Source organism: Phycodurus eques, chromosome 12, assembly GCF_024500275.1.
Source record: "Phycodurus eques isolate BA_2022a chromosome 12, UOR_Pequ_1.1, whole genome shotgun sequence".
Classification (NCBI taxonomy): domain Eukaryota; kingdom Metazoa; phylum Chordata; class Actinopteri; order Syngnathiformes; family Syngnathidae; genus Phycodurus; species Phycodurus eques.
The window spans coordinates 23,866,454-23,886,643 of NC_084536.1; the positions used below are offsets into that span (position 1 = coordinate 23,866,454).

Here is a 20,190-nt window from a genome sequence, read left to right on the forward strand (position 1 = left end):
CGAACGAGAGGTGTTCTGTTATTGGACTTCTGTGCTCGTCACGGATTGTCCATAACAAACACCATGTTCAAGCATAAGGGTGTCCACACGTGCACTTGGCACCAGGACACCCTAGGTCGCAGTTCGATGATCGACTTTGTGGTCGTGTCATCGGACTTGCGGCCGCATGTCTTGGACACTCGGGTGGAGAGAGGGGCGGAGCTGTCAACTGATCACCACCTGGTGGTGAGCTAGCTCCAATGGTGGGGGAAGATGCCGGTCCGATGTGGCAGGCCCAAACATATTGTGAGGGTCTGCTGGGAACGTCTGGCGGAATCCCCTGTCAGAAGGTGTTTCAACACCCACCTCCGACAGAACTTTGCTCATGTTCCGGGGGAGGCGGGGGACCATGTTCACTGCAGACGCTGCACCGATCCGCCTGTCGATCTCCCGTTCCATTCTTCCCTCACTCGTGAACAAGACCCCAAGATACTTGAACTCCTCCACTTGGGGCAGGATCTCATCCCCGACCTGGAGAGGGCACGTCACCCTTTTCCGACTGAGGACCATGGTCTCAGATTTGGAGGTGCTGATTCTCATCCCAGCCGCTTCACATTCGGCTGCGAACTGCTCCAATGAGAGTTGGAGTTCACGGCTTGATGAAGCCAACAGAACCACATCATCTGCAAAAAGCAGAGATGCAATAATGAGGCCACCAAACCGGACCCCCTCTACGCCTAGGCTGCGCCGAGAAATTCTGTCCATAAAAGTTATGAACAGAATCGGTGACAAAGGGCATCCTTGGCGGAGTCCAACCATCACCGGAAACGGTGAGGTCCGATTTACTGCCGGATATGCGGACCAAACTCTGACTCCGGTCGTACAGGGCCCGCAGCCCGTATCAGGGGGTTCGGTACCCCATACTCCCAAAGCGTCCCTCGGGTGGGACCGTGTCCCACCCGAGGGACACGGTCAAACGCCTTCTCCAAGTCCACAAAACACATGTGGACTGGTTGGGCGAACTCCCATGCACCCTCGAGGACCCTGCCAAGGGTGCAGAGCTGGTCCATTGTTCCACGGCCAGGACGAAAACCACACTGATCCTCCTCAATCTGGGATTCAACTTCCCGACAGACCCTCCTCTCCAGCACCCCTGAATAGACCTTACCAGGGAGGCTGAGGAGTGTGATCCCCCTGTAGTTCAGAATCAGAATCAGAATCATCTTTATTTGCCAAGTATGTCCAAAACACACAAGGAATTTGTCTCCGGTAGTTGGAGCCGCTCTAGTACAACAAACAGTCAATTTACAGAACACTTTGGGGACATAAAGACATTGACAAAAAACAATTGTGCAAAAAGATGCAGAGTCCTCTAGCACTTAGAGCAGTTCGAACGACTAATATTGCAATAGTCCGGTGCAATGACCATTGTGCAAAGGGCGCTGAGACTTCAAGGAGTGTATGCGGTTTAAAGTGACGAGTAGTGCGATCATCTGGGACAATGTTGGTTGTGCAAATGTTACAGATACTCCTCAATCAGTGTGCAAATGGAGCAGATGCTACTCTGGCATGAGTGGCCAGTATATGCAAATAGTGCAGCATGGCGAGACAACTACAGTGAGTGCACAAGTAATAAATAATTGGCCCCACAGAAATGTGACAACGAACTCAAGTCAAAAAATTGCCAGCTTGTTGTAATGGAATTATAGGTTAGGTGTTTAAGAAGTTGATCGCAAGAGGGAAGAAGCTGTTGGAATGTCTACTAGTTCTAGTTTGCATTGATCGGTAGCGCCTACCTGAGGGAAGGAGCTGGAAGAGCTGGTGACCGGGGTGCAGACGGTCCGAGAGGATTTTGCACGCCCTTGTCTTAGTTCTGGCAGCGTGCAAGTCCTCAATGGTGGGTAGGGGGGTACCGACAATCCTTTCAGCAGTTTTGATTGTCCGTTGCAGTCGGAGTTTGTCCTTTTTTGTAGCAGCACCAAACCAGACTGTGATGGAAGAACACAGGACCGATTCGATGACCGCTGTGTAGAACTGTCTCAGCAGCTCCGGTGGCAGGCCGTGCTTTCTCAGAAGCCGTAGGAAGTACATCCTCTGCTGGGCCTTTTTGAGGACGGAGTTGATGTTGTTCGCCCACTTCAGGTCCTGAGAGATTGTAATTCCCAGGAACTTGAAGGTCTCGACGGTTGACACAAGGCAGCTGGACAACGTGAGGGGCAGCTGTGGCGAAGGATGCCTCCTGAAGTCCACGATCATCTCTACCGTCTTGAGCGTGTTCAGCTCCAGGTTGTGTCGCCCGCACCACAGCTCCAGCCGCTCCGTTGAAACACACCCTTCGGTCCCCCTTCTTAAAAAGGGGGACCACCACCCCAGTCTGCCAATCCAGAGGCACTGTCCCCGATGTCCACGCGATGTTGCAGAGGCGTGTCAACCAGGACAGCCCCACAACATCCAGAGCCTTGAGGAACTCCGGGCGAATCTCATTCACCCCTGGGGCCTTGACACCGAGGAGCTTTTTAACCACCTCGGTGACCTCAACCCCAGAGATAGGAGAACCCGCCTCAGAGAACCCAGACTTTGCTCCCTCATGGGAAGGCGTGTCGGTGGAGTTGAGGAGGTCTTCGAAGTATTCTCCCCACTGGCTCACAACGTCCCGAGTCGAGGTCAGCAGCGCCCCATCCCCACTATACACAGTGTTGATGGTGCACTGCTTTCCCCTCCTGAGCCGTCGGATGGTGGACCAGAATTTCCTCGAAGCCGTCTGGAAGTATTTCTCCATGGCCTCACCGAACTCCTCCCATGCCTGAGTTTTTGCTTCAGCGACCACCAAAGGTGCATTCCGCTTTGGCAGCCGGTACCCATCAGCTGTCTCAGGAGTCCCACAGGCCAAAAAGGCCCGATAGGACTCCTTCTTCAGCTTGACGGCATCCCTCACCATTGGTGTCCACCAACGGGTTCGGGGATTGCCGCCACGACAGGCACCGACCACCTTACGGCCACAGCTCTGGTCGGCCGCCTCAGCAATGGAGGCGCGGAACATGGTCCACTCGGACTTGATGTCCCCCGCCTCCCCCGGAACATGAGCAAAGTTCTGTCGGAAGTGGGAGTTGAAACTCCTTCTGACAGGGGATTCCGCCAGACGTTCCCAGCAGACCCTCACAATACGTTTGGGCCTGCCACGTCGGACCGGCATCTTCCCCCACCATCGGAGCCAACTCACCACCAGGTGGTGATCAGTTGACAGCTCCACCCCTCTCTTCACCCGAGTGTCCAAGACATGCGGCCGCAAGTCCGATGACACGACCACAAAGTCGATCATCGAACTGCGACCGAGGGTGTCCTGGTGCCAAGTCCACGTGGACACCCTTATGCTTGAACATGGTGTTCGTTATGGACAATCCGTGACGAGCACAGAAGTCCAATAACAGAACACCGCTCGGGTTCTGATCGGGGGGGCTGTTCCTCCCAATCACGCCCTTCCAGGTCTCACTGTCATTGCCCATGTGAGCATTGAAGTCCCCCAGCAGAACGATGGAGTCCCCAAGCGGGAGCGCTCTCCAACACCCCTCCAAGGACTCCAAAAAGGGTCCTTGGAGGGGACTCTGAACTGCTGTTTGGTGCATAGGCACAAATAACAGTCAGGACCCATCCCTCCACCCGAAGGTGGTGGGAGGCTACCCTCTCGTCCACCAGGGTGAACCAGGCGCCGAGCCAGAAAGCAATAAGTATACCCACACCTGCTCTGCGCCTCTCACCGTGGGCAACTCCAGAGTGGAAGAGAGTCCAACCCCTCTCGAGAGGACTGGTACCAGAGCTCAAGCTGTGCATGGAGGCGAGTCTGACTATATCTAATCGGAACTTCTCGACCTCACACACCAGCTCGGGCTCCTTCAGCTTCAGACCTTGGCGATCCGGGGATCGGATCGCCAAGGTCCCCGCCTTCGGCCACCGCCCAGCTCGTATTGCACCCGACCTCTATGGCTCCACCCACAGGTGGTGAGCCCATGGGAAGGGGGACCCACGTTACCCTTTCGGGCTGTGCCCGGCCGGGCCCCATGGGGTGCAGGCCCGGGCACCAGGCGCTCTCCTTCGAGCCCCAACTCCAGGCCTGGCTTCAGAGGGGGGGCCCGGTGACCCGTGTCCGGGCAAGGGAAACCTGAGTCCATATTTTCTTTTCTTCATCCGAGGTCTTTGATTTTCATAATTGAATTTAAAATTATGTTTGCTAAATATATATATATATATATATATATATATATATATATATATATATATATCCATCCATACATTTTCTGAGCTGCTTCTCCTCACTAGAGTCGCGGGTGTGCTGGAGCCTATCCCAGCTATCATCGGGCAGGAGGCGGGGTACACCCTGAACTGGTTGCCAGCCAATCGCAGGGCACATATAAACAAACAACCTTTCGCAATCACAGTCACACCTCCGGGCAATTTAGAGTCTCCAATTAATGCATGTTTTGGGGATGTGGGAGGAAACCGGAGTGCCCGGAGAAAACCCACGCAGGCACGGGGAGAACATGCAAACTCCACACAGGCGGGGCCGGGAATTGAACCCCAGTCCTCAGAACTGTATATATATATATATATATATATATATATATATATATATATCATAGATCATTTTACACTTGAGACGATGTGAGACAATATTATTATCATGATTATTCGTCACGATTATTCTTCATGTTTGGGAAAAATCTTTTTATTGCACTACTTTTCAACAAACAATATGTAACAATTTTCTGTGCAAAATGAATCATTAAATAAGAATAAATGATAGCTAATAATACAAAATAAATGTACCCCAGAAAATTCTACTTTACCAAGGGCTAACGAATAAATATGCTATTACAAAGTGCTAGCACGAATTGCAACTTAATGGAAGCAAATGTAGTGAATGCATAAAACTCAAATAACTGTTTTCTTTTGAAAATCCCCATCAATATAATGAATTGTCTCGGAAGGGTACATCTCCGTTGTTCTGTTTGACTTGGTCAGTCGTGCATAGTGACAAACCGCAAAGAACTCGACAGTTGTGAATTCCCTCTCTATTTACTCCGGGCGTTTGTTCATTGCAGTCAGGCCAGCTGAAAAGTTGAAGTCAAGGCGATTGTTAATAGTGTCTTACCGATGCTGCAAATGAAGTACTTTTCATATGCAGCAGTGCCCGCATTCTAAATGTAAAAAAATCACCAACGATCAGGCTAATTTTATTGTAGCAGCCAAAATCGCAATCACGATTAAAATTCAATTATTAGCGTAGCCCGAGTTGTACCCAAGTCCAGTATCCTGAAGCTGTAAATAAAGCAGAAAGAGGGTGGGGCGAGCACTAGCAAGCATCACAGGCACTATCCAGAAGGCATCAAAAGGCCTCCAAGACTACATTAAGAAGTCTGCCCCCATGGACGCTCTGCTAAGGGAATACCTCAGGCAACAGAAGCCCAGTGAGGAGAAAGAGCCAGATGGGCTGTCATGGAAAGATAAGAATGGCATGTTCTACCGAAAAATTTAATAAGTGGTTTGCACTGGGAAAACATACCAGTGAAACACAGCACAGAGGCAATAATCATGGCAGCACAAGAACAAGCCCTAAACACAAGATCAATAGAGGCTAGGCTCTATCAAAACAGTAAACCACTGCTCACGTGCGGCCCAAAGTTTTCCATCGGAAAAGAACGGCTGAACCTGAACGTGACCCAATACAGACAGTAGAGGAGGTCCTCGTTGACCTAAATTGCCTCCCAGACATCTCCAGCCCCTTTTAAACCAATATTAAGATTTCATTCTTTAGTCAAGATTAGAACCTCTAATTGGCACCTACCCTCTCCTTGATTGATGAATTGGGCTCTACACTTGACTGTCATTCCCCCTGTGTGCTAAGTTGAAGCTAATTTTCTCTTCTCCCTTTCTTCTTTAGAACCTTGTTGAGTTTGTCCTTTTTTATTTATTTATTTTCTTATGCATAATTGGGTTATTCTAACGGTCACAGAAATTCCCAGCTCTCACATTGCTCCCTGGGCATTCTCATTTCACGCTTACGTCACAAGCTGAGCCTGCTTTATGAATGTTTATCTGTACCCTTTGCAGTCAAGCCCCTCTGCATTGTTTCCCTGTAGTTTTCCCTTGTAGATATAATAAAATTTTCTGTTTTGTGTGATTGATGAATTTCAAGAAGAGACAAAAATCCTGATTCAATGTGTGTAGTGCATTGGAGAGCTCTCATGTACATTCTGTTCTCCTTTTAGTCAGTTTGTTAACTTTGGTTACTGGAGGGCATAAAGTATATCTCTTCCCCCTGGGCAGCACTTGAGCTTTCCTTACAGATGATCCATGCACCCAAAAGTAACAAGACTCCAGTACATACGCCAGGTATGATTTTTTTCTGTTTTTTGTTTGTCTTTGGCAGTTATGTCGAGTCATTCTTCATGTCCCTGACCTCCATTGAGCAAGACCTTCAGTACAATCTGGTGTCCATCAATCTGAGCCAGTCACAAATCATTAAGCTACAAAACACCGCAACCTTCAGGTACAGATATACAGTTGTTGTAATTTGAGAATGGATGTAAAAGTAACAAATTATGAATCAGCACCGAAGCTACATTCTAGCCATTTCAAATTGTTGCCGCTTTCTCTTCTGTCTAAAATTGAGTGTAGTCGGTTGAACAAAATATTGATAATTCACTCTTTGAATGGCAGGCAGGTCCAGATATGTGCAGATATTTCCTCCAAGTCTCCCACCTCCAGTCCTCTGACCTCAAAGGTCCCTGCAAGCTTTTCCTGTTCCACTGATCGTAAAATTACCTCTGTTTTGCATCCTTTAACATTCAGCTGGTTAATTAGCTTTTTGTGTACGAAACATTGCTGCGCTGTTTGGAGTGAGGAAGTCATAGATCTAAGCATATTTGCTCCCTTTTGCCACCTTACTGGCAACTGACTCAAAGAATTACCCCCCAACCCCCCCACTTTGTGGTCATATGAGTGTGTTTTGACTCGCAAGCAGTTAAACAGAGCATCTTTTCCGTGACATAATCCACATGAAGGGTGAAAAGACGAAGTTTGAGGAGGTTTTTAATCGATCAAAGTATTGCTTCACAGTTCATCTTACAAACCCCAATTCCAATTAAGTTGGGACGCCATGTAAAACAGAATACAATGATTTGCAAATCCTTTTCAACCTGTAATCAATTGATTACACTACAAAGACGTAGTTATTGTTCAAACTGATGAACGTTATTTATTTATTTATTTTTGCAAATATTCTCTCCTTTCGAATTTGATGCCTGCAACACATTCTAAAAAGCTGGGACAGGTGCAACAAAAAACTGGGAAACTTGAGGAATCCTCCAAAAACACCTTTTTGGAGCATTCCACAGGTGAGCAGGTTAATTGGAAAGAGGTGAGTGTCGTGATTACGGGTAAATGGGTTAGTTGTTCTCCACTTTGTGATCCATTAAATTCTGTATTAAAAACGGATATTGCCACGTGGGCTCAGGAACACTTCAGAAAACCATTGTCAGTGAACACAGTTCAACAGTTCAGATTGCATTAAAAAAAAAAGAAAAAGAAAAAGTCATGAACCTTTGAACACACATTAGGGCTGGCCAAACATTCCATATTTAACGTTTATTGTGAAATTTCTAAAAACTGTGTCCGTCGAGCCCCCCAAAATTTTCAACGAATTTGCCCCGCCTGTACATTTCACCTAGGTCTACCAAAACTGTCAGGCTTATGTAACGGCCCAACACCTAAAGAAAACTCTCTTGGATCTCGACCCTAAACCCAACAGGACGTCTGCTATTTTTCATGTACTTTCAAATTCTGACCTATTTTTCAATTTTTATAGCCGTCATATTTTATGAACTCCTCCAAGAGATTTTCTGCAATCATCTTCAAACTTAGGTGGTCTCATCTAAATATGTTGACGGTGAAAAGTTATGAAATGCTTTTCATATCGTGATGTGTTGCCACGCCAACAGCAATAGATATCAGCTGTTGTGTTGTGGTGCGAGTAATTGTGAAGTGCAATGAAAATGACTACATTTTGACACCAAAAATAAGTCTGTAGTGCCCATTTCTATTCAATTGATCCGCAATGGAGCAGTACCCCGACGTGGCCAGGGTGCAAAATAGCTGCTCGCAGGTCTAGTTAGGGCCAGAGCAGGGACCACTGCAAGGGTTCTATTGTAATCATAAGAATTATTATTACTAGGTCCCGAGCAATGACTGCTGCTAAGCATAGGAATTATTCTTTTCCTTCATTATTATTATCATTATTTTATTATTTGGGCACGAGCAGCAACCGCTGCAAAGGACTTATCTGTAGAAATGATGATTATTATTATCCATCAACTTTCTGTATCACTTCTCCTCACTAGGGTCGCGGGCGTGCAGGAGCCTATCCCAGCTATCTTCGGGCAGGAGGCGGGGTACACCCCGAACTGGTTGCCAGCCAATCGCATAGAAACAAACAACCATTCACACCTACGGCCAATTTAGAGTCGTCAATTAACCTACCACGCATGTTTTTGGGACGTGGGAGGAAACCGGAGTGCCCGGAGAAAACCCACGCAGGCACGGGGAGAACATGCAAAGTCCACACAGGCGGGGCCGGGGATTGAACCCGTTTATTATAATAGTCGTAAAAATTTAAACGCTCATATCAATGTCCTGCTGTCTGACTTTTGTTTTATTCTTGCTACGCCTGACTTGCTTGTCTTTTGTCACCACAGTAAAACCCACTGCAGCTCAGGAAAGGTGACAACACTGAAATGTCTGGGTAAGAGATTTAAGCCTGCTACACGCACACACACCGATTTTTAACAGATTTTAGAAAAAATAAGGTACCCGACTCATCATGAGAAAATAATGGCAGGCTTTTATCGTGTTTGGTGTACTTGAGAAGGCCAACACAGCACACCATCCACACACATAAAGATCTATCCACCGACAATCTTGAGTCTCCTCCCCCAAACCAGATGTCTGTTGTAGTACCAAGACTGACCTATTAAGAGTCAACATGATTGTTGTTGCAAACTCTCCTCCTTGTCATTTTTATTGTAGCGACTGACAACTGCAAACGCCACAACAGAATGACATTCATCCACAACATGACATTGACATGACATGACATTAAGGTATAACACAGCGACGTTTATGTAGAACCGAAGTGATCGCCAGACTCCCTCTGGCTGTGTAATTTGTTCGTGTTACCGGGGCCTCCTATGCCCGACAAACCAAGTGACTGAGTGGGGAAGTTGCGCAGGTTTTAATGAACGAAGTTGGTATATTGATGATTTATTAGAATCCGACATGCTTACTTTTCAAAATAGCTCCAAATTCGATTACTTTCACTTTCCCAACTTTGTGCATTCAACCTCCCGCCTCGGTCACTTTCTTTTTTTTTGGTCACAACTCAACAAAGGTTTACATTGATTATTGTAGGCCACAAAAGCCACTCTAAAACAGTGCTTCTCAATTGTTTTCTGTTACGATCCCCCAGGAAGAAGAATATCATTTGCACCCACCCGCAGCCCCCTCGAGTACACCTCTATATAACATTGGATATAAAGGATTATCTCATCGAATCCTTATAAACATTGAAGAAAGTACAAAAGAACGAGATATAGACTGCCTATCTACTGCAGCGGATGTGCAATTACACTTTATTCTTGTTCGGCAATTCATGTTCGTCAGGGTCTCACACCGCCCGGCATCGCAACGGGTCGTGCCCCACCATTTGAGAAGCACTGCTCTGAACATACACCACACCACAGGACAATTGGTTGGGATCATCTTTGAGAGACATCAGATATTCGTGCCTTTGCTACTCAAATGAGGCCCGAATATCTGTTTTGTCATGAGGATTTCAGACTTTCAGAAGAAAACATGCACACTGTCGTTGACATACACTATATTTTGAAGTTGATGCTATTCATTGGGCCGTGCGAGTAACTACCAATAATTTCTTCATCCCAATATGGATTTCTTGTGCTGAGTTGTAGGCTAATCCAGTGTTGTTGAGTCACACCGGCTGGCAATCTAGATTACAACACATTCAGGCCCGTTCAGGCCCGAAGGGAAGCTATCCCGGCTTACTTAGGACGGAAGATTGTTGAAGGAAAAGTTGGAGGTCGTCAGTGGGAGTTGAAAGCAAACCAGTGAGGGTAGAGTGTTTAGAGCACAGGTGTGAAAATCAAGGCCACTTGATTGTCAATTTCCGTGATTCTTGTACCAAAATTTCAAATAGTCAAATATCATAAATAGAAATGTGTTCTTAATCTCTTACTGCTGGATGTGAAAGCTTGAGAACAAGGTTAGGACCCCAAAGTATCTACCATTATTTTATCACATTTCTGATCCTTACTCAGAGTTTTTTATTGAATTCTCTGAATTTTTAATCAGACGTAGTCATTAGTGCACCTAATTCCTTTGACTCAATGTCATGTATCATTTCAACAAATGATTTCAAAACCAAGTTCCACTCAAATTGATCAACGTGTGGGCAATGCAGCTATGTTAGCCCCCTGCGAGCAACTATCAACTCAGTTGCAATGCTGTGACGAAAGAAAGAAAGAACGAAAGAAAGAAAGAAAAGCAAGCAAGCTGTTGGTAAATATTGGAAAATTGCCAATCTAGAAATTGTAAACAAAGATCACAAAAACACAAATGAAATGGTTTCTACTTTCTTTCTTTTTTTTTTGTATAGCTCATACTGGAAAGTGAGTTTTAAAATCTACAGAAAGGCTCTCTCATTGCCAGTGTAGCCTTTTACTCATCTTTGGGTCAATCAAATGGACAATGACCCACAGCATACTGCCAAACTGTTACAAAGTGGCTTCAGGATAACAAAGTCGATGTTTTGCAGTGGCCATCGCAAAGCCCTGATCTCAATCCTATTGACATTTTATGGCCAGACCTGAAAAGGAATGTGCGAGAAAGGTAGCCTAGAATCTTGGCTCAGTTAAACCAGTTCTGCCAGGGCGAATGCGTCAAAATTTCTGCCAACTATCGTGAAGAAAGGATATCCAAAACATTTGACTTAAGTCACACAGTTTCAAGGTAATGGTACCAAATACTAATGAAACGTATCTAAACTTCTGACTTTGAAGAAAGTCATGAAAAATTGTCTTGAAAGCAAATCCTTCTCTCATCATTACTGACATCTCGGAAATGGACGAAAACAGGCAACGTTTCGTCTGATTTCATGTCAGACAGTGAGGGAAAAAGGCATATCTTTTTATATAGTTTATGTAAGCGTCTGGTGTCAACTGTACTTTTTGGGTATAAAACATGCCTCATTTTTTATGAACACTTGGGCCTACTATGCTATTTTATATTTTAATGTCAGTCATTGTCTTTTTTAATTGTATTTAGCACATTCTTTCATTTTATTCTAAGCAAATTAGCTGAAGCTAAACATGTTCAATGCATCACATATTCCCCTTTTTTAAGTCCGCAAGTAGCAATGGAGAGGAATGCACATTTCAGCAACCCAGTATATAAATACCGTTTATTAAAAGAGGGTACTGTTGTGAGTTTGCTTGTTTTTGTGTTGTGCTAAGGTTAACTAACACTCGCTAGAAGTATGCAATCAACGCAAGGTGACATTAACGCATTGGTCTGACAAGCTGCTATTATAATTCATCAAGTTGGCCAACAAAAATTTTTGACTAGGTCTTACCTTTATTGTTACAGTACAGTATTGTACAGTAATAGTTTCTTGGTTCTGATTCCCTCGAGAGACTCACCTTAGTACTGGCTTTTGCGAGCTGGGAGGAGTGGATACGGTCTTCCCAGCACGCGTAGCGTCATGTTGTAGCCTGCACAGTTTCGATGACATGTCAATGGAAATGTTAGACGGTTTTACCCATAATAATAGTTGTCTGTGTTTCTTACACCGGCTTGCTCGCGGTCATATCTTGACGAGCGCGTTGATGGTGCACCATCGGTCAGTAGTATCATATTTACCAACACTAGATATGTGTCCGACATTTGCGTCACGTAGACATGGAGCTTGGCCTTGTCTCCATTAATTATCATGTAACATTGTTTTTGGATGGTAAAAAACTGTAGGGGACCAAAACTGCTTTCTAAAAAAAGTCCAGGGAAATGATTATCGTGTCACCCCTGTAAATTCTGCCCATGATCTCTCGTCAGAAGCATTGGCATTCTGTTTGGACAAATGAGCATTTAAAAATCCATTCATCCACTTTCCGTACCGCTTCTCCTCACTAGGGTCGCGGGCGTGCTGGAGCCGATCCCAGCTTTCTTCGGGCGACGGGCGGGGTACACCCTGAACGGGTCGCCAGCCAATCGCAGGGCACATACAACCAAACAACCATCCGCGCTCACATTCGCACCTATGCGCAATTTAGAGTCATCAATCAATCTACCATGCATGTTTTTGGGATGCGGGAGGAAACCGGAGTGCCCGGAGAAAACCCACACAGGCACGGGGAGAACATGCAAACTCCACACAGGAGGGGCCGGATTTGAACCCAGGTCCTCAGAACTGTGAGGCAGATGTGCTAACCAGTCATAAACCATGCCACCAGCATTTAAAAATATGCAATTTATTCTTTGTTGACACAAAGGTTACAATATATGAGATCTATTTTATCCATTCTTCACAAGTAACAAACAAAGCAAGCTTAGGTTCAAACCCTCAGGAAATCATGTATGAACTCTTAGATGTAGCAAGCAGATTTGTAATATACTTTATCATCATATACCTGTAATCGCTCAGTGATAAAAGACACATTGGACCACATGGCTCACCGGCAGAACTCCTATAGCTGACATATTTCCATGCACAATTTTGTCCACAGAGTGTGGCTCCAGACCTCAGTACTTGAGTCGTATTGTTGGAGGGAACATTTCCCGGCCAGGCCAGTTCCCCTGGCAGGCGAGCCTTCGTTTCAACGGTGAACACCTCTGTGGAGGCTCTATCATAACATCACGATGGATTCTCACAGCAGCACACTGTGTGTATGGGTGAGTCATAATATATTCTTCAAAATGTCTTCAACTTTTGCTGTCTCCTGAAGTTAACAAAATACAGCACGTTGTCATTTTACTGTACTGTCACAAGAGATCACCTATTTCATGGTGTTTTTAGATGGCATGGAATATTGGCCATGTTCGGTCAACACTTGACATGGTGTGTTACATGTACACTTTACGTGTACTAACATGGTCACAGACAGTGTTCATATAAAGTATTCTATTCATTCTTATCTAAGACGTTAGAGAAGCAGAGCTCATTACCTCTCCTATCTGTTATCAGATTTTCAGACCCTGCCTTGTGGGTAGTCCACGTGGGAGAGATAGAGCAACCGGTCCATGGTGAACAGTCTCTTGCAGTGGAGCAGATCATACACCATGTTCGCTATCACCCCAAAGGACTGGATTATGATATTGCACTTGTGAAACTCTCCAAGCCCCTTGTTTTCAATGGTATGACGTTAGTTTATGCACTTACTTTCTTGAATATACTGTATACAGAGGAACGTCAAAGTCTAACATAAGCATAGCAAATGTATTTATATAGCGCATTTCATACACAAGGTAACTCAATGTGCTTTACATGACTAAAAGCATTTTAGAACAAAGGGGGGAAAAAAACAGCTTATAAACATTTAAAACAAAGAGAAAAAAATAACAGTACAATTCAAACAGCGTACAATGCAAGAAATCTCATTTAAAAGTGGAAATGCTCTAAAAAGGATGAGAAAAAAAGAAAAGTTTTTAACCTGGACTTACAAACATTTGCTGACGTCACTTCTGTTGGCAACCTATTCCATTTGATAAAGCTGAACAAATTCAAAATGGAAAAACTTAAACTTTACTGGCACACCGTTTCAAAAAGGAATCAACCACTATTGTTAATGCAAAATCCTGTAAAACACCACCTTTGGGTAACAACGACCACAATAGATCAACAGGCCAGGCAACCGGGTGAGCAGCTAAAGTCACTCGCAGTCGCTTCACAAACAGTTGGGACGAGTGTTGTTACGTTTGCGAAACGTTTCGTTCAGAAGAATAATTTAGCCAAAGGTTTTTTTTTTTTTTGTTTTTTTTTTTTTTTTTTTAAAAATAATCTCCCCGCCTTTCCTAGTTAACAGTACATGATAACAACAACGCATAGTCCTTCGGTGACCGTGTTGACCGGTGGGGACATGCCCAGAACACCTATCATCCTCATCAGATGCCCCAGCCACCTCATCTGGCTCCTCTCAATGCGGGGGAGCAGTGTCTTTACTCTGGGCCCCTCCTGGATGACCAAGCTTCTCACCCTAACTCTAAGGGAGAGCCGGACACCCTGCAGAGAAACTCAATTTGGCCGTTTGGATCTTGTTCCTTCGGTCACGATCCACAGCTCGTGACCATAGGTGAGGGTAGGAACATAGATTGACCTGTAAATTGAGAGCTTCGCCTTTCGTCTTAGCTTCTTCACCACAATGGACGATACAAAGTCTGTATCACTGCAGACGCTGCACCGATCCGCCTGTTAATCTCCCATTCCATTCTTACCTCACTCGTGAACAAGACCCCAAGATACTTGAACTCCTCCACTTGGGGCCGGCTCTCATCCCCGACCTGGAGAGGGCATTCCACCCCTTTCTGACTGAGGACCATGGTCTCAGATTTGGAGGTGCTAATATTCATCCCAGTTGCTTCACACTCGGCTGCGAACCGCTCCAGTGAGAACCACATCATCCGCCAAAAGCAGAGATGCAAGACTGAGGCCACCAAACTGGACCCCCTTTATGTCTCAGCTGCACCTAGAAATTCTGTCCATAAAAGTTATGAACAGAATTGGTGACAAAGGGCAGCCTTAGGGGAGTCCAACCCTCACTTGCGTCCAGCAATGTGGACAAACTCTGACACTAGTCGTACAGGGACTGAACATATCAGAGGGTTCGGTAAACCATACTCCCAAAGCACCCCCCACAGGAATCCCCGAGGGACACGCTCAAACGCTTTCTCCAAGTCCACAAGACACATGGAGACTGGTTGGGCGAACTCCCATGCACCCTCAAGGACCCTGCCGAGCTGGTCCACTCTTCCACGGCCGGGATGAAAACCACGCTGCTCCTCCTGAATCTGACATTCGACTTCTCGATGGACCCTCCTCTCAAGCACCCCTGAGTAGACCTTACCAGAGAGGCTGAGGACTGTGATCCTAGAGGACTCTGCGTCTTTTTGCACAATTGTTTTTTGTCAATGCCTTTATGTCTCCAAAGTGTTCTGTAAATTGACTGTCTGTTGTACTAGAGCGGCTCCAACTACCGGAGACAAATTCCTTGTGTGTTTTGGACATGCTTGGCAAATAAAGATAAAGATGATTCTGATTCTGATTCTGAGTGCGCAATGCTATGGATTAAAGTATTCCGCCGTGGTGCTAGAAAGGTGGATGAAGTTTTTGGACAAGACAGAGAGAGAGACTAATTTGGTCATATATGCGCCCTAATTTCTCAAAGGTGCGACGTAAAAATAATTATTAAAAAAAAGACAGGATCCACCCATCATCCAAAAAAAAGAGACCAAGCTAAATCATTTAAGAACTTTTCCCACCATTAATGTGACCTACAACATGTACAACTCAATTCTTAAAAATGTGGAAAAATTTCGAGAAAGCAAAAGAAATAAACAACTAAATGTGATTGCGTAAGTGTGCACACCCTCTTATAACTGGGATGTGTTCAGAATAACCCAATCACATTCAGACTAATGTTCATGTTTGCTGTTTATTTGTTGCTTTCTAGCTTTGTGATAACTTTTTCTTCTTTTCCTTTTGGCTTGTCCCGTGAGGTTGCGTCACCCTTTTTCATGTAAACCAATATCTTCCATCCTCTTCTAACACCATCTGCCCCTCACGACATCACCTATCAATGCCTAGCAGCTCCATCCTCATCACCCAATATACTCACTATTTCTCCTCCGTCATGTCCAATCCGTTGAAGTCTGCTCCCGCGAATTTTGTCTCCAAAACATCAAACCTTGGCTGACCCTCTGATGAGCTTGTTACTAATCCTATCCAACCAGGTAACTCCTCGAGAGAACCTCAACATTTTCCTTTCCGCCGCCTCCATCTCAGCTTCCTGTTGTCTCTTCAGTGCCACTGTCTTATAAACTTTGCGCTTAATCCTAGCAGATACTCTTTTGTTACATAACACACCTGACACCTTCCTCCACCCATTCCAACCTCCTTGGACCCGTTCCTTCACTTCCTTATCACACTCCCCATTGCTCTGGACCTACTACTACTACACCCTTGCTATCTCTTCTCCCTGTAGCCTCACTAATCCCCCTGCAGTCCTCTTATTCATGCACATATATTCTGTTTTACTTCGGCTAAAAGATGACCATACAATCCTTTAGGATTTGTGGAGCCCATCTGCCTGCCTAATTTTGGGGAAGAATTTGATGAAGGCACCATGTGCTGGATCTCTGGATGGGGAGCAACCGAGGACAAAGGTGAGCGTTACAAATCACATCAAATGGCAAAAACTAAATTATGGACAAATAAACATATTTTAAAATGTTGTTTGCTTTTTAAAAGGGCAGACCAGTGTGGTTTTGCATTCCGCCATGGTGCCCCTCCTCTCCACAAAGACCTGCAACCAGCCACAGGTTTACCAGGGCTTCATCTCACGATGGATGATATGTGCAGGATACTTGGAGGGAGGAAAAGACTCCTGTCAGGTGTTCATTTTAGTATTCTTATCAAATATAAAACCACGATACTTTTTGCCATCATGTGTTGAGTGCAGCTACTTGAAGCAAAGAGCAAGCCAAAAGTTTTTGCAAACCAGCATGGGCACATTTCTTTCTTATATTGTATGTTAACCTCTCAAGAGCGAGAAAAAGAGAGCACGAGAGAGACAGACAGTGATGGAGAGATGATGCATTTTTACAGTGATATCCAAAAACAAAAAGTTCAAGCGATGCAAGTATATTTTTTACATTATATTACATTAAATACAGCCCTATGGGGGCACACGTGAGTGCAAACTGTAGGCCGGTCCCAAGCCCGGATAAATGCAGAGGGTTGTGTCAGGAAGGGCATCCGGCTTAAAATTTTGCAAAACAAATATGAGCATTCATCTCCAGGACACCGGTGGAAATTCAGCTACTGTGGGTCGGAGACGAAGGAGAGGTGGAAAGCGGATTCTTAGGCAGAAAGAAAAGAAGAAGCACAGAGCCTAGAACTGAATTTGGGGACTTTGAATGTGGGACTATGACAGGAAAAGCTCGGGAGTTGGTTGTTAGTTGGTTTAGGAGAAAGGCTGATATATTGTGTGTCCAGGAGAGCAGGTGGAAAGGCGGTAAGGCTAGACGTTTCGGGGCAGGGTTCAAATTATTTTGAGAAATTTAGTAGGGGTTATTTGAAAGGAAGCGTCAGCTAAGAATGTCTTCGAAGTGAAAAGAGTATCAGGTCGAGTGATGATGCTGAAACTTGAAATTCAGGGTGTTAGGTATAATGTGATTAATGGCGATGCCCCACAGTATATGTGACCGAGAGGTGAAAGAGAATTTCTGGAAGGAGCTAGTCAGAGTAGCTCTGAGCATCACAGACAGACAGACAGACAGACAGACAGACAGGAAATGAAGTTGGAAGGAGGATGGTGGTAGATTTTGCAAAAATAATGGAAATGGCTGGAGTGAACACTTTCTTTCAGAAGAGGCAGGAACATACAGTTGTTACGGAAAGTATTCAGACGCCCTTACATTTTTTCACTCTTTGCTATATTGCAGCCATTTGCTAAAATCATTTAAGTTCATTTTTTTCCTCATTAATGTACACACAGCACCCCATATTGGCAGAAAAAAATGAAATTGTTTACATTTTTACAACCTTGTTAAAAAAGAAAAACTGAGATATCACACAGCCATAAGTATTCCGACCCTTTGCTCAGTATCTCGTAGAAGCACCCTTTTGAGCTAATACAGCCAGGAGTCTTTTTGGGGAATGATGCAACGCAAGTTTTTCACACCTGGATTTGGGGATCCTCTGCCATTCTTCCTTGCAGATCCTCTCCAGTTCTGTCAGGTTAGATGGTGAACGTTGGTGGACAGCCATTTTCAGGTCTCTCCAGAGATGCTCAATTAGGTTTAAGTCAGGGCTCTGGCTGGGCCATTCAAGAACAGTCACAGAGTTTTTCTGAAGCACCTCCTTTGTTATTTTAGTTGTGTGCTCAGGTTTATTGTCTTGTTGGAAGGTGAACTTTCGGCCCAGTCTGAGGTCCTGAGCACTCGGGACAAGGTTTTCCTCTAGGATATCCCTGTACTTGGCCGCATTCATCTTTCCTTCTATTGCAACCAGTCGTCCAGTCCCTGCAGCTGAAAAACACCCCCAACAGTGATGCTGCCACCTGCATGCTTCACTATTGGGACTGTATAGGATAGGTGATGAGCAGTGCCTGGTTTTCTCCACACATACCACTTAGAATGAAGGCCAAAAAGTTCTATCTTGATCTCATCAGACCAGAGAATCTTATATATAATCTTATATATAATCTTATCAGCCAACTCCATGCGGGCTTTCATGTATTGCACTGAGGAGAGGCTTCAGTCGCTCCACTCTGTCCTAAAGCCCCGACTGGACGAGGGCTGCAGTAATGGTTGACATTTTACAACTTTCGCCTATCTCCCGACTGTATCCCCAGCCACAGTGATCTTTGGGTTCTTCTTTACCTCTCTCACCAAGGCTGCAATGTTTTTTTGTTTTTTTTTTACCTTGGCCAGATCTTTGCCTTGCCACAATTCTGTCTCTGAGCTCTTCAGGCAGTTTCTTTGACCTCTTGATTCTCATTTTCTCTGACATGCACTGTGAGCTGTAAGTTCTTATCTAGACAGGTGATGTGGCTTTCCTAATCAAGTCCAATCGGTATAATCCAACACAGCTGGACTCCAATGAAGGTGTAGAACCATCTCAAGGATGAACAGAAGAAATGGACAGGACCCGAGTTAAATAGGAGTGACACAGCAAAGGGTCTGAATACTTCAGTTTTTCTTTTTTAATCTGCAAAAATTTCAACAATTCCGTTTTTTTTCTGTCAATATGGGGTGCTGTTTGTTCATTAATGAGGAAAAATATGAACCTAAATGATTTTTGCAAATGACTGAAAAATTTAAGGGGGTGTGAATACTTTCCGTACCCACTGCAGGGTGACCGACAAGAGCGGCGGTAAAAGCACGCAGGAAGATTACATCTTGTGCAGACGATGTCATCTGAAGGAGGTTACTGACTGTAAGGTAGTGGGAGGGGAGAGTGGCGAGACAGCATAGATGGTAGTGTGCGAGGTGACTCTGGTGGAAGGCAGACAAAGACAGCGCAGAGAGCCATGTGGTGGAAGCTGAGAAAGGAAGAGTTTCATGTCACTTCTCGAGAAGAGGTGAGAAAGGCTCTCGGTGGACAGGAGGGGCTTCCAGAAGACTGGACCATTACAGCCAAGGTGATGAGAGAGAGAAGCAGGAGAACTGCAAAAGAACTGCCATTCCCATCCTTATGTGGGTACCTTTCCAAATCCAATTAACTGAATTAAGCACAGGAGTGGACTTGAATGAAGCTGTGGAGGTATTTCAAAGCGAGCTGAAGAAACAGGAATAACCAAAGGTTGTAAATACTTATGTACACATGCATATATATATATATATATATATATATATATATATATATATATATATAACAGCCAGCCGTGGCCAATGCATCATACTCCCCATCAATGGTTGTCAGCTGGGGACCTCGGTGGCACCAGTGGAGCTCGCTGGGCACTCAAGGACGCTTTACATTTGCACACATTATTCAGTCACTCCACAGTCGCACCGTCGTGGTGGTAAGGTACTTGTGTAGCCACAGCTGCCCTGGGGCACTCTGACAGAAGCATGGCTGCCATTCTACGCCTAAGGCCCCTCCGACCACCACCAAACATCCAACCACATTCATTTATAGTCAATGTGGGTTAGGTGCCTTGCCCGCAACAATGACATACCCTCGGGCGGGGATATGAACCATCGACCCTGCGGTTGCGGGGTGTACACTTACCCTTTGCACCACAGGCGACTCAGTTTTTTATTCTTTTTTTCATGTTGTCATTATGGGGGTGTTGTGTGTAGAATTTTCAGGAAGAAATGTTTTGAAAATGAAACGAACAGAACAACCACTTTTCCGGATGGACTGGATGTGAA

The 20,190-nt window shown here is 45.1% G+C and overlaps 1 protein-coding gene across 1 annotated transcript in view; it reads left to right on the top strand.

Annotated features, from left to right (window-relative positions):
* tmprss3a (transmembrane serine protease 3a) overlaps nucleotides 1–20,190 on the top strand; it is a 125,863-nt gene that overhangs the window by 16,119 nt on the left and 89,554 nt on the right. Inside the window, exons 5-10 of the mRNA XM_061692100.1 lie at nucleotides 6,404–6,523; nucleotides 8,727–8,773; nucleotides 12,825–12,990; nucleotides 13,283–13,452; nucleotides 16,381–16,476; nucleotides 16,562–16,704. Coding sequence (XP_061548084.1) covers nucleotides 6,404–6,523; nucleotides 8,727–8,773; nucleotides 12,825–12,990; nucleotides 13,283–13,452; nucleotides 16,381–16,476; nucleotides 16,562–16,704 — 742 coding nt within the window. The remainder of the gene's footprint in view (nucleotides 1–6,403; nucleotides 6,524–8,726; nucleotides 8,774–12,824; nucleotides 12,991–13,282; nucleotides 13,453–16,380; nucleotides 16,477–16,561; nucleotides 16,705–20,190) is intronic.